The sequence below is a fragment of the Pseudopodoces humilis genome, chromosome 3 (genome assembly GCF_049639895.1).
Source record: "Pseudopodoces humilis isolate 2021_Gansu_Grassland_sample_001 chromosome 3, ASM4963989v1, whole genome shotgun sequence".
NCBI classification, from domain to species: domain Eukaryota; kingdom Metazoa; phylum Chordata; class Aves; order Passeriformes; family Paridae; genus Pseudopodoces; species Pseudopodoces humilis.
This window is the reverse complement of record NC_142202.1, coordinates 43,947,976-43,961,735: the sequence shown is the minus strand read 5'-3', so window position 1 is coordinate 43,961,735 and position 13,760 is coordinate 43,947,976. Positions and strand designations below refer to the sequence as shown.

At 38.0% G+C, this 13,760-nt stretch overlaps 1 protein-coding gene across 1 annotated transcript in view; it reads left to right on the top strand.

Moving 5' to 3' along the window:
- PCNX2 (pecanex 2) overlaps positions 1 to 13,760 on the top strand; it is a 149,366-nt gene that overhangs the window by 82,242 nt on the left and 53,364 nt on the right. The window contains exons 22-23 of the mRNA XM_005518660.3: positions 7,856 to 7,966; positions 12,482 to 12,609. Of these exons, the coding sequence (XP_005518717.2) occupies positions 7,856 to 7,966; positions 12,482 to 12,609 (239 nt within the window). The remainder of the gene's footprint in view (positions 1 to 7,855; positions 7,967 to 12,481; positions 12,610 to 13,760) is intronic.

Below are 13,760 nucleotides of genomic sequence, written 5' to 3'. Positions count from 1 at the left end.
GGATCTGAATGAGTATGATAAACCCAAGTGCCATTAACCTTCTAATGTATAGGCCTACAACTTCTTACCTCTTTCACTGTCTTCTATGTTATTGTCAGGTAGTTTAATGGCCTCCTAATTTGTGTGTGTGGATGAACTAATTAGCAATACAAAAATACGAAATCACCTTATATTTTCTTATCATCAAGTCTTCTGAGGGTTCTGAATTTGTCTTCGTGCATAAGGCAAAATAATCAAAGATGCAGAGCTTGTTAAATTTGCCTTCATTAACACTGAATCTATTTGCCTAAGTACTCTTATTCCTGCTGAGATCACTTAAATATACAATTTCTCTGTTTGATACTTTTTCTTCTTTCCCAGAATACATTTTCCAGCTAATAAGGAATCCACATTTTTATAAGAATATTTCTCTTTCTGTATACTTCTTTCTGGCATAGTATCCAAGTCCACACGTTTATGAAGGATGATCTTTGTCAAAGTAGATCCAGCTAACACAGCCAGTTTGTAACAACCTGGCAAACCTGTGCTGATCAGGCTTAACTTTCAACATCCGCAACACAATCCCTTGGACAGGAAAGAAATTATGTGTGTCATCTTGTTTTCCTTCATTTTATGAGAAAGTGCTGCCAAGTGCATTGACCTTCTTGGTGCTTTGTTGAAGTCTAGTAATTAACCTATTGGATCTTTTTATTGCCTTTGTGGCAATAAAACTCTTGGTTAGTTGGCATGTCTCATTGATTTAGGTGCTACTTATAAGTCAAAAGCCTCACTCTTTTTCCTTTCCTCTTCTGATTTTTCATCCTTCTTTAAATCTGATGTTTCACTTCAAAGCTTCTGGCTCTAAGTCATTAATTCATATTTTAATCCATTCCTTGCCATTTGTGCATACTGAAATCCAATGTCTTAATCATCCGTACCCTCTTGGTTCACAGCTGTTTCCTCAACTTTTGATATCTGGCATATAAACCCTTTTAAGACACTTTCTGCTGAGTAAAATACCCAGGGCTACATCTGATATTTGACAGGATAATCCCAGTGGTATTTTCCATAGACTCCTTAACTCTCTTGGGCACTACACAGTTAATGTTTCCTCTTAGCATTGGAGGAATGGTTTAATTGATTTTTCATTCAGCCTTCTGTCACTGACCCCTTTGTCAGACTTCATTCATTACACTATTCCCAAATTACATTTTCTCTCTCCTTTTTTTTTTGGTGTTTTTTATTTTCTTTAGGATGGGGCAAGTCCATTGCAAGGGGGTTCAGGGAGATGTACACCCACTCCCTGGGTCAGTATGGCTCAGTATGCACTGAAGGCTATGTTCATGTGCATTTGTGCTGATAGAGTCCTGTTCTGTCTGTGTTGATGCAGGCACTGAGAGAGAAGCCTTCAGTGCAAACTTGGTGGTTTTTCCTATGTCCACTTTCACCACAGAATGATAGAATGGCTTAGGTTGGAAGGGACTTAAAATGTCATTGATTTCCAGCTCCTCTACTATGGGCAGGGACACCTACCAGACCTTGTTGCCTAAAGCCCCATCCAGCCCAACCTTGAACACTTCCATGGATGGGACATCCACAGCTTCTCCAGGCAACCTGATTCAGTGCCTCATCACCCTCCTAGTGAAGAATTTCTTCCTAATGCTTTAACTAAATCTCTTAGTTAAAAACCTTTCCCTTTCTCCTATCACTTCAGGCCCCTATAAGAAGCCCCTTTTTTCAGCTCTCTTGTAGGTCTCCTTTAGGTACTGGAAGGCTGCTATGAAGTCTTCCTGGAGCCTTTTCTTCGCCAGGCTAAAGAACCCAAATTTTCTCAGTCTTTTCTTCATAGGAGAGACACTCCATTCCTCTGACCTTCTTCTTTACCATCCTCTGGACCCACTCTAGTGGGTTCATGTCAGCTCTGGGGGCCCCAGAGCTGGATGCAGTGCTCCAGGTGGTGTCTCAGCAGAGCAGAGCAGGACAGAATCCCCTCCCTGGCCCTGCTGCCCACACTGCTTTGGATGCAGCCCAGGACACGTTTGGCTCTCTGGGCTGGGAGTGCCCATGGCTGGGTCAGGTCCAGCCTCATCCACCTGCACCCCCAGGTCCTTCTCCTCAGGGCTGCTCTCTAAGCATTCTCTGAGCAACCTGTTTTTATGCCTGGGATTGCCCCAGCCCAGGTGCAGGACCTTTCACTTGGCTTTGTTCAGCTACAGGAGTTTTTCATGGGCCCAATCCTTTAAAAAAGGAAATTTCTTGGAAGATATAGTGTTGGCAGAATCCATACCTATGAAGGCTTTCCTGAGAATGCTTGAAGCAGTGCAGCTGATGAGTGCACTCCGAGCTGCACTGATTTATTTTGCTTGTCTGACCCTCTTCATATTAAGCTGATGAGCTCTGATCTTGTCCTTTTTGCCCACCTTGGGATATATGTGAATCTGTTTTTTACAGTGCCACAGGTTCCTTCCCTGGGCTCTTGCTATCAGCTGACAGTGTAGGAAGAAGCAGCATCTGCCATGAGCAGACCCAGGGCTCTGTTAGGTTTTATCGTCATCTCATTGTCACAATCCATATCCATATCCTTAATTACATCTGGTTGACATTTAACTTCAATCATAAGGCTTTCAAGGGTTGCTACTCAAACTGCTTAAAACATGCGTGTTTTGTACAGTGTCAGTGTTAAGTGCTGAATCATGTGTTTGAGGAATATATTCTTTCCTCCAAGGTTTGATATCAGAGACTTGGACTGATTATATTTTGATCCTCTTGTGTGTATTGCATTAGGCAATGATTTTGAAGCCCACAGTATAAAGGCTTCAAATGTCTGTAAGCATATGCAGATAAAGACATCCTGGTAAGTATTTTTGTAGGTTCAAACACACCTGTCCAAATACACCAATAGAATGTCACAATGACTTAAGACATAAGCATTACAAACCTTTAGTATTTCCAGTAAATCTTGTTTTGCAGGATTTCATAGGTGAAGTTTTTTTTAAATTGTATTAAATAAAAATCCAAATGTCAGTGATTTGCAAAGCAAATCCATGAACAAGAGTAAAATTATTCCACCAAGTTTAATTTGATATCCTTAAACACATACATACTTACAACTTTTTCCTCTTGATGTATATTAATTTTTATTGATGTATCAAAAAGAAAATAAAAATATACCAGTAAGTATTAGAATTTAATTCTGAAAGCTGGAGTTTCCACTTGATCAGAATTAGCTTAACATGAAAAAGTAAATACTCCTCTCAGAGTCTCAGTTCAAATCATCTCAAGTTCTCAGGATCTAAAGAGGAATATAAAGAAATACCTGTTCAAACTGGGAAATAATTTTTTCCTGCACTTGAATTTTTTTATCTCTGTTTGTGTTGTATACAGAACATGCAGCTATATATATATGTATGACCGTTATTTTTGTTTAAAACTTATGTGTATATATACATACGCAGTTTTTTTAACACATAGAAAAATTCCAACTTAGCAAGAAAATGTGAATGTTTGTGCATTATTTAGTCCCAGAGTTGCCAAGAAGTCTGCCCACACAGAATCCCAACAGATGCCAAAGACATAGAAGGGCTGCCAAAAGCTGAGAGCATTGCAGTCTCCATCTCACACTGAGTCCTATAAATTCAGGTGTTAACCTCTGCCTAGTTTATTAAAGTCTACCAAACTGAGAAAAGGAGATACCATTTTAGTGATGTTTCAGACTCCATAAATCTTTTCTTTTTCATGTGTGTTAACTAATTTCCATTACCTTCATTTGTAATGGTAGTTAAATTTAGTTAAGTAAGAATAACCAGATTTAAAGAAAATCCTGGGAAGATAAATCTTTGCCTTTGCTTTGTTTATTACTCACTGGTGTGCCAGAAGTCAGTAGAGCTTTCAGAACTCATAGAAGACTTAAGGATGATTAAGATAAAATGTGTGTCCACATAAAATAAACACGAAAGATGGATGCATGTTCTGCACTTTTACTTGATGGTAGTGGGAATGTACTGGTTTAAATTTACTGAACATGCTGATAATTTAAAGTGTTTATCAAAGACTTTAAAAACGGTTTACTGTGTAAAACTGTCACATGCATAAAGGTATCTCAGAATATTAGATCTTTTATGCCCCCTAAATAATATAGTGTTATATATTATAAATAGATTCTGCTTATTGAACTGTAGAAAACATTGAAGATCTAATAAGGCTTAATACAAATATTTTTTTATAAATCATTCTAAACTGCAGGAGTCTTAAATAAAAATTAATCTTTTGTGTATATATATATATACATATATATATATAAGGAACGGTTATATATATATATATATATATATATATATATATATATATATATATAAGGAAACGGTTATAAAAAAAGAGTTAAAATTAATCAGAGACTATTTTTTTTCGCCTTGACTTTAGACGGGAAGGTTCCCTCTTTGTTTCTAGCATTGTTACACCTCACCCTCCCTCATTCAAACAAAACTCTACTGGGGATAATTTGTGTTTCACGGAGCCACAGAAGGGCTGAGGTGTCCCATGAGGTCCCGTGGAAGTGGGTTTTTCTCTGGTCTGGTTTCATGTGCCCTTAACTGATCCTTTGCTGTGTCGGGTGTCTCAATTTCGCCACGCTTCCTCACCGATCTCAGGGGCCTCTGACTTGAAGCATCACCACTAAAGACCAAGGCAAGGAAGGCATTTGGCCTTACAAAGGAGTACTTTGCCTTCCCTGTGCCCTTTGTCACCAGGTCCCTGCCCCATCCATCAGCAGGTCCATGGGGTTTTTTTTCCAGTCTTTGTGTTGCTGTCAGTACACCTGCAGAAGTCCTTTCTGTTGCCTTTTACTTTCCTCAACAGATTCAGCTCCAGATGGGCTTTGCCTTTTCTCTCTCTTTCTAATTTGTTCTGTATTGTTTCTGACAATTTAAAAAAGATGAAAGTTTTCCTCTTTAGCTTATGTCTTCGGATTACTGAAGGTTGAAATGCAGCTAGCTGTAGTTGAAATGAGAGAATAGCTCAGCTTCCCCTATTTATAAAGGCAGTTTTTAGAAGCTTCAGTTTCTTTCTGTGAGAAAAGCTCTGTGAGTTCCCCTATCACATATAGGAGGAACCATATTGCAAATTGAATAAAACTGATAAGGAGAAACAGTTTCTCAGATTGTTCTAGAGAAATGGAAAAGAGAAAATGTAAAGCCAAGTCCTCCTTTCCTAATCTCAGTGTTGTAGTTGGTAGATGACATCACCTTTAGCAATTATAGTTAGAGATGTAAAATGCTAATGGCATATTACCCTGAAGGCATTTTGCAGAACATGCCCTGGAAGCAGGGATTTAAGAGGTAATAGAGGCACTTGACAGCTCTTAATGAAAGCAGTAGCTTGAAAATCACACATTTCCAGGCTTTTAAGTGTGGTGTTGTAAGGCTTTCAATAACCAAAAGAGGTTCACTAAAGTGTTCTTGCTTCATGCTCTTGTGAATGGAAATGAGCTCCTTTGCCTGTCTTGTGGAAGTGTTAGCTGAGAGGCAAGTGTTGAAAGAAACAACAGCAAGTTCAAGCAGTGGTGAATGCAGGAACAGTAGGACTTGTTAGATTCAACAGGGAGCTTGGGCTCCATTGGCCAAGTTTTGCAAGGTGTAAATATTAAAGAACAACTAAAAGTTATGTATTGGAACTAGGAGCCAGAAGGGTGTCCTCCTGGATTTGCTTTCCTAGAAAGTGCAAAACCTGAATTTTATTTGAGGTTTGAAAACCTTTTGATGAATTCTGTGCTTTGAGTGCAGCTGGGGTGATTTATGGCTCTGTGATTTCAATCTGTAACTGGCAGAACTTTGCAGGGTTGAGCTGCAGTTTTGAGTTTTTGAGGTTTCAGATCCAAATCGTTAGCTTTTTCCTGCCCTTCACTTAAATCTTTTTGCAGATAAAATTTTTCTTCCAGCTGTTCATTGTGATGTTTCAGATAAATAAAAATTAAGCAAAACAAAGCAACCCCACAACCTGCTAAATAAGATTCAAATAAATAAATGTTCATTTGAGTTTCAGTTCAGTTTTACTTGACTACTTTAATGCTGCAGTCTGCAAATCACATGTAGAAAACAAAGCTAGTATGATACAAGTTTCTCAAACTAAGTAGGGGTAACTCTGCTCTCTGCATTGAAGGGATTGCTTGGTTCTGTTTGTTCTCTGCATTGTCAGGGCTTTGGTGGTTTTAAATAGTATATCTGTGCAATGTAAGTTTAATCCATAGTTTGTGTGTTGCTCCTAGTTTGAGTCACGCCAAAGCAAAGAAAGTATGTGAATCACTGCTTGCATCTCAACTGGAAGATTTATTAGTTCTAACTGGATCTAGCATGGCACTGGTTATACCAAGTTAGCAGCTGCTGTCTGATAGTTTTGTAGCACAGAGACCAAAACAGGTCAATGCTACAAGTGATTCTTACTTCCCTCACATTTAATATGCAATTATTTACTACAGTCCGTGGAGAAGATCAGTGAAACATCCTGTAAGTGCATTGCCACTGTGGATACAGATGGCCAAGTGGGACTTTGAGGGTGGTGGCTTAAGGAGGGGTGAGAGGAGCTGGCCAGAGGTGTGTCCTCTCTGAGTGTCAGCATACTCATACATGCAGTGTGCCCAGAGCCATGCTCTGTCCCCAAGGCTGGCTGTCATGGAGAAGCTTGTGGCTGTGCTAAGGAACTCTCCCAGTCTGTATGCAAGGTGGAGGTATGGAGTTGCCACCTGGAAGTGAACCGTGGAGGGTTTTCATTCAGAAGGATTCCTGGAGATCGTTTGGAAGAGTGTTAGCTGGGCTAGACCAGAACCTTTCCAGACGCCTTTCTAACAGTTTAAAAATATGCATAATATCAGTGCTTGAGAACATTCCCTGGAAGCATTTTAATGTACAAGTGTTGATTCAGTCTCAATGTCTTTCAGGATGTTGGCAAAGTCTTGCTTTTCACTACCTCAGATAAAAAAAATATTACTCCAAGAAATTCAACATATATTTGCTATATGAGCATGAAATGCTGTATATACTCCTGTTTCACTGTCAACTTCTGTGTGTGTTGAGCACTAATGTCTATTGATGGCCAAATCTCTCCTGACAGTTTGTCAGGAACCCACTCTGCAGTAGATGAGACATAAGATCTGTTTTGGCCTAATGCCAAGAGAAATGATGAGGGGAGAAAAATGTATTCCAGGAATAAGTACATGTCATTCTTGAATCAGAAACTGCTAGTTGCAGCACCAAGCATAATTTACAGGAAGCAAAAGTAAATTATTGTGTTTTTCAGTTTGTACTGCACAACAATAAAAGCTCATATTTATGCAACATTTTTATGATACAGTGGTATTGAAAATGCAGCTACAATTAATGATTAATGCCATGCATATGATTACATTGTGATAGCTTCTCCCATTGAGTCAACAAATGAGAATGTTGTGTTCTTGAGAAGTAAGTCTGATTTCTGTGTGTGTAGCCACACATCACACATTGAACTTTCTCTGTTCACTGTATCCAATTTCTTCTGGAGTCTCCTCTCCTCTGTCTGACTTGTGGTCATATATAGTCAGTGAATATCAGAATCTGTTTTCCCACTTTCTAATTAGAGCAGACATACTTCTGAAAGGTAATCTGGGAACTACCTCAGTACGGTGGTCAAAAATGTACCTCATTGCAAGTTTGAGTTTTGAATGAAGAATATACTTTGGGGCCTTACTGAAGTAAGACCTTAATATCTATGAAAGCTAATAATACAATATAACTTATCTCATGTTTATTCCAGGGAACATTTTTTAAGTGTTTCTTTGGAATACTAGTTTTGAAATTATCTCAGTGCCTAAAAAGTGACCATGTTTTTCTTTTTTTCCTTTTTATTTCAGCTGTGGGACCTACTGCAGAAGTTGCAGTTCATCATGACATACATTGCTCCCTGGCAGATTGCCTGGGGGTCATCGTTCCACGTTTTCGCTCAGCTCTTTGCAATACCTCATATCCTTGATAAATTTGTTTGTCTTTATTCTTAAGTTCCTCTTCATGTATGCAATTTATTTACAGTGTTTGAAAGAGATTTGAAATTCTTAGGTAACGTACTTTAAAATTTGAAAATTTTGGAACATCTGAGAAACATAGGGTTTTTTTTTGTTTTCTTTTCTTTTTTTTCTTTTTTTTTCTTTTTTTTTCTTTTTTTTCTTATTTTGGCTGCATAGGATCTGAAACTGGGAAACTGAACTCTGACTCAGGCTGGTGTGCTTATTCCCACCCAGCCACATTCTGCAGATCATTTACTTCCCCAGTCCTCAGCTCTGAGTTTTGGTGCATCCAGAAAGAAATGTTGTGACAGACATATTGCTGGGCTTATGGCTGACTGAGCTCTCAAATATTAGTTTCTTTCTCAGTTGTTTCTAGTTGGTATGTCAGATATAAATTCATTTCAGTGAGCCAATTTTTGCTGCAACTGTCCTGATTTTTTTGTTTTCCATTTCAGAAGCAGTTAGGTTTTTACATTGTAATGTGAATTTTTCATTGGGGTGCTGAGAAATATTCTTTCCACTCTGTTTTATGAGTAAAAAATATTGGATCATCAGGACCAAGCAGTCCTTCAGAAGCAGTCTGTTTTGGTGCCTGTTCCAGGGCTCTCTCCTGGTTTGTGGATATTGGGAGTAAATGACCTCCAAATGACCTGTCTGTAGGGTTAAAAAATATATATTGAATTTATAGAACAAAATTATTCAATTTAAATTCAAATTGAATTAGAAACTTGATTGAATACAGAAAAAAAAAAAAAACAAAAAAGCACATTTTAAGTGAACAGATTTAACTTTATTGACATCTAAGGTGTTACCAGTTACTAACTTTTAATTTCTTCCTCCCCTGCTAACCAAAGTTGTGGAAGAAGAGTTGACACAGTGGTTTTAGTTCAGACCTACTGATGAGTTTACTTTGCACTCTTTATTAGATGTACACTCTTAAGTCTTTGTCCTTTCATCCCACAGGGTTGGGTTTTTTTCCCTCGAGCGATTTCTTCCGTCTGTTCTCTGCTGTGCAACGCAAACAGTGTTGAGTAACAATGGTTATGTTTCTAGATGGGAAGAATAAATGGAAGCCTCAGAGAGAGGCAAGTGCACACAGAATAACTCCCAGAGGGGAAGTTTTAGATTGTTTCCTTATAGAAGGAAAGCATTATAAAAGCAGCGATCTGTCCTAAGAGTTTTAGGTTATTTGTAGCAAATCCTTCCAGAATTTCACAACAAAAAATATTTTCATTTCTGTTGGAGAAGTGTATATGAATTTATTTAGCAAAACATTTAAGAACTAAGATTATATTTCAACAAGTTTCTCTTTGGTCACAAATATTTTGTTCAGTGATAACTTTGCTCTGGATAAAATTACCAATTAAATTTTGCAAAATGGAAAGTAATTAAACCAGAGTTTTGTTTGTTTACAGAATTATTGCTAAAGTGATCTACCCAACTTTTTATTATTTATATTTATAGTATGCTTTGTAAATGCAAATCTGTCTTCTAAGACAGTGCTGCAATTAAGATACTGGTTAAATGCTGAAGTTAATATTCCCACAACAGCAATAACTCTGCCTCTTTGCACAGTAATTTTATTTGTTGTTATCATAACCCTGCAAACAGTAATGATGAATGCATGTTGCAGTTTACAGAGGTACTAAACCTGCCATTTCTTTACAGAGTTAATTATTTGTGGCTCTTAATTGCTTCAATCAGTTCTGCAAACAGGTTGTAAATTTTCAAATTTTCAAGTGCCTGGGTGAACTTTGCAGCAGAGCTCAGTGATATGAGTAGCTCAGCATGCTTTAATGCCTTTGAGTGCAGCATGAAGGGCAACACATGTGGAGCTTTGCCTGGTGGTGCTTGTACAGTCTCCAGCACTAGAAATCTTCAGGATTTTAGTTGAATGTCTTTCAGGAGTCATATAGGTTTAGCTGATCCTGCTTGTGGCTGCTAGATGGACTAGTTGACCCTTCAAGGTCCCTCTTAATCCTAAGAGACCAGGAACAGGAATGTGCTTCAGACTTGAGGAAAGATCTGCAACTTCACTTCCTAACATTTAAGTTAGGAAGTTAAGTTACTCATTTACAAGTATCAGCCCATTGAGAAAGTCAGTGTAGTTTGTAGTTCAAAGGCCGATTTTACCTAAAAAGGACACATGAAATTGGAGGTAAAAAAAGTTTGTAGTTGAGATTATCCTGTTCAGGAGAGTTTCTGCTTTGGTTGTTTCAGGGTTCTTTCTATCAGAAAACAGAGCCCTGTGACAGTCAGTTTTCCCAACCTCTAAGTGACTGTGTGCCTGGAAGGGACCTTTAGTAAATGCAAGTAAAAATGTGGGTTTTGAGTAACAGAGGATTTGAGCTGGCCTTACTGCAAAGTTTTGTGTTAGAAGAAGGGGATGAAAGATTTTCAAAATGTCAGTCTCACTTACTTATTTTGAAGTTGGTTTGAATTTAAACAGATTGTTAAATTGCAAGGATTAATCCTCAGAGACAATGTTTTATTTAATGTTGAAGAGTTTTTAGCTTTGGGATTTTTGTTCTCAAAATTTGATTTTGGCCATGTTAGAAAGAAAATCCATTATTCACAAAGAAACAAGTTCTGCTTCTAGACAATGTAGCCTAATAAAGATGGTACACAGGAAACCTGGCTTGAGTCATAGTGTAGGAAGGTATGCCTGTAAGTTTTTGACACTTCTTTTTTTCTTAGACATAATTAAAACATTGGTATTTAAAGTAAATAAATAATGAGCTAATACAAACAAATTGGATATCCTCAAATAAAAATACCTCTGTGACAGATAATTGCCCTCTGCATGCATTAGATAATATATGAGAGTCAGATGCTGTTACTTGCTCTCATGACAAGCTTGCAGATATGAAGCAGTTAAAATCACTTTTCACAAATCAAATTGGTAATGTCTCCTGTCCATTTAGCAGAGCATTATGTCTTTTGTGAAAGAAGCCCCCCGTTGCCACTGATTATGTCTAAGACACAAACAGTTCACAGTGGTGTGTGAAATGTCTTGGCTCATGATGGTGGCAATTTTTAAATCAATCATTATATTAGTACCAACTTTAGAAACTTGGTTTGCTGCCCTTATCTGTCCTCTTCGTTCTCTTTTCCTCTCTTCAGCTCCCATGCCTCCTTCCCTTATCTGACACTTGTAAATACTTGTTCATCTCTCACAGCCAGTGCTTGGTTATGACTGCACTGTAATGTGACAGTTTAACTTTTTTGATGCACTTGCTTTCTGCTCTGTGCTCTCTGTCACTTTTTTAAACTCCAGACTGTAAGGGCAACTCATTTTTTCAATCTCTCTAATGCACTAAGACACCGTTCCAGGCCACTGTCTTTCAGTAAGGTTTAGAGATTTGAAAGGTATCTTTTGGCAAATATTTGTTTCTAGATTTTGCAAATGGCTTTGAAAGCATGGCTAGCTGGCAGTTTTATGGAAATACTGTACGAAGAATGATGCTACTTTTGTTAAAAAGGGCTTTTTGTGAAGTCTCAGGGATTGTGAGACACACATACAGTAAGTATATTGCTATAATAGGGTAAGCTAAAACACTGGTTATTGGGTGATTTTACCTGAAATTTAGTTTGAGATGTGCTTGATCATTGTCCACTGATAGTGGTTCCTTTAGTTCATGGCTTCTTTACTTTGCACCTACCTCCCAAGAGAGGTGTAAAGGAATGACAAGTGGTCTCTTATGCCAGTTTGAAAGTATTTTTCTTTAAATTTCATGGATGTGGTGTGATTTAATGAAGAATTTAGGCCTAACATTTTATTTGCTGACATTTATTTAATTATGTTCTTTATAACTTGCATGTTTTTAAGTATCTTTATCCATCTTCTAACTTGCTTTCCAGCAGCCTGAAACATGACTTTACATTTAAAGTAAACTATGGATTCAGGCATTCATTATGATGTTTATGTGTGATACTTACTATTCCCCTGTCCTCACCTTCTCATTTCTTATGTATTTCAGAAAGTGGGAAATGCTGAGCATTTTTTAGCTTTCAGTCAGCATGGAATAGTAAATTCTCAGTAAGAATCAATGTGAAAGCATGACTTTGAACCAGCAGATTGGAGTATAGAGGCACAATTTCTCCACATACCAGGTCATTCCAAAACAAGCAGAAATGCACAGAATGGAACACTGGAGACAGTGAAAGCAAGACTCCAGTATGGAGAACAAATAATTTCCGAGATTGGTTTTTCTCCTTGTGTGTGTTTTAAACTCTGTGTCAGACACTGGAAAGGCACTTTTGTGTTACAGAAGGTACCTTAGGTAGCTGGAAAAGGTCACTTACTGCACTGCCTATGCTTAGGATCTATCATTGGGCAGAGATTAGACGGGGTCACCCCAATATTAAAACTGTAGCATTGAAGAGCCACGTGCTCTTACATGCTGGTAATGGGTGATATTTAGCACTGCCTGCCTTCCTCCCTTTCCGTGTTACCTTAACTTGCAATTTTCAGACTCTGCTATGCTTTTTTTTCAAACTCTGGCCACTTCAGTCTTTTCTACACCACTGAGTCCATTTCTGGGTAGTGTCATCTTCATCGCATCATATGCACGACCAATCAAGTTCTGGGAGAAAAACTACAAGTAAGACTATTTAAAAATTTCTACCCTTGTGATTTGTAAAAGTTTTGCTCTCACTAGTTTCATTTCTGGTGGTATTTTTGTTTCCAAAGGTAATCCTTAAATTAGGGCATGAAAGGTTAATCTTTCAGTCTTGTTTCTGGTGTTCTACTCTTTTGTAGTTATTTGGCTGTTTCTGAAAATGTATTTAAGCAATTATCAGTGTGTTACAGATGAGGCGTCATGTTGCATTTGCTGTACAGACACACAGTAACAAAGCTGTGAAAAAGAAAATAGCAGTAAAACTCCCATGGTCAGCCTTTTTTGTCTTGCTAGCTAGAGCTAGCAACTAAATGTGTGAAGCCTTTGGCACTAGCAGTCAGACTTCATAAATACATTTTATACTAACTAGGCTGATTAAATGCTACCCTGTGGGATGCAGCAGGTAACTCTGCAGCTGCAGAACTGTGATACGAGGCACAAAGGGAAAATTGCATTGGCCAAGTCAGGGCTGGGTCTCACCAGTGAGGAGGGCTGTACCCTTACCACATCTCAATGTGTTAGTGATGCTGGTGTGTCTTAGTTTGAAGAGTTTTATTTTATTGCATTTTGACTTGTGTCAGTGGGTGAATATGTACTCATCTATAAAGAAATCAGTCAGACGAAGCTGAGTTGTATAAAGAGGCTTTGTATTCATTTCAGAATGTGATGAGATTTGTGGAAACCTTTGAGGGGAGCTCAGTTTTGTACACTGGGACTAGGTCTTAACAAAATTCTCACATCTTTTTTACTGGGTCAACAGTTTTGTTCTTTCAAGGGAGGGAAGTGGAGGGCAGTTATGGAGAGGCAGAAAACTACCACTAATCCCACAGACAGCTATACATTTTTGGACAGAAACTTTGAAGTAGGAAGTGCGGATTTTAACATCTGCTACATTTTATTTCAACCAGAGCATTTTGAAGGCATGCGGTTCCTTTTCTAGGTACCAGTTAGAGAACCAACCTCTGTTGAAGGCACATCACTGCCATATAGTTCAGTTAGTGTCAAGTCTTCAGGTTATTGTCAGTGGAAATAGAGGGAGTAATTTATATTTTCCTTTGGTTTGTCGAATCTTTTGATACAAAATGAACAGGTGATATTCACAGGAAGTATCAAAAATGGTTGATACTTAATAC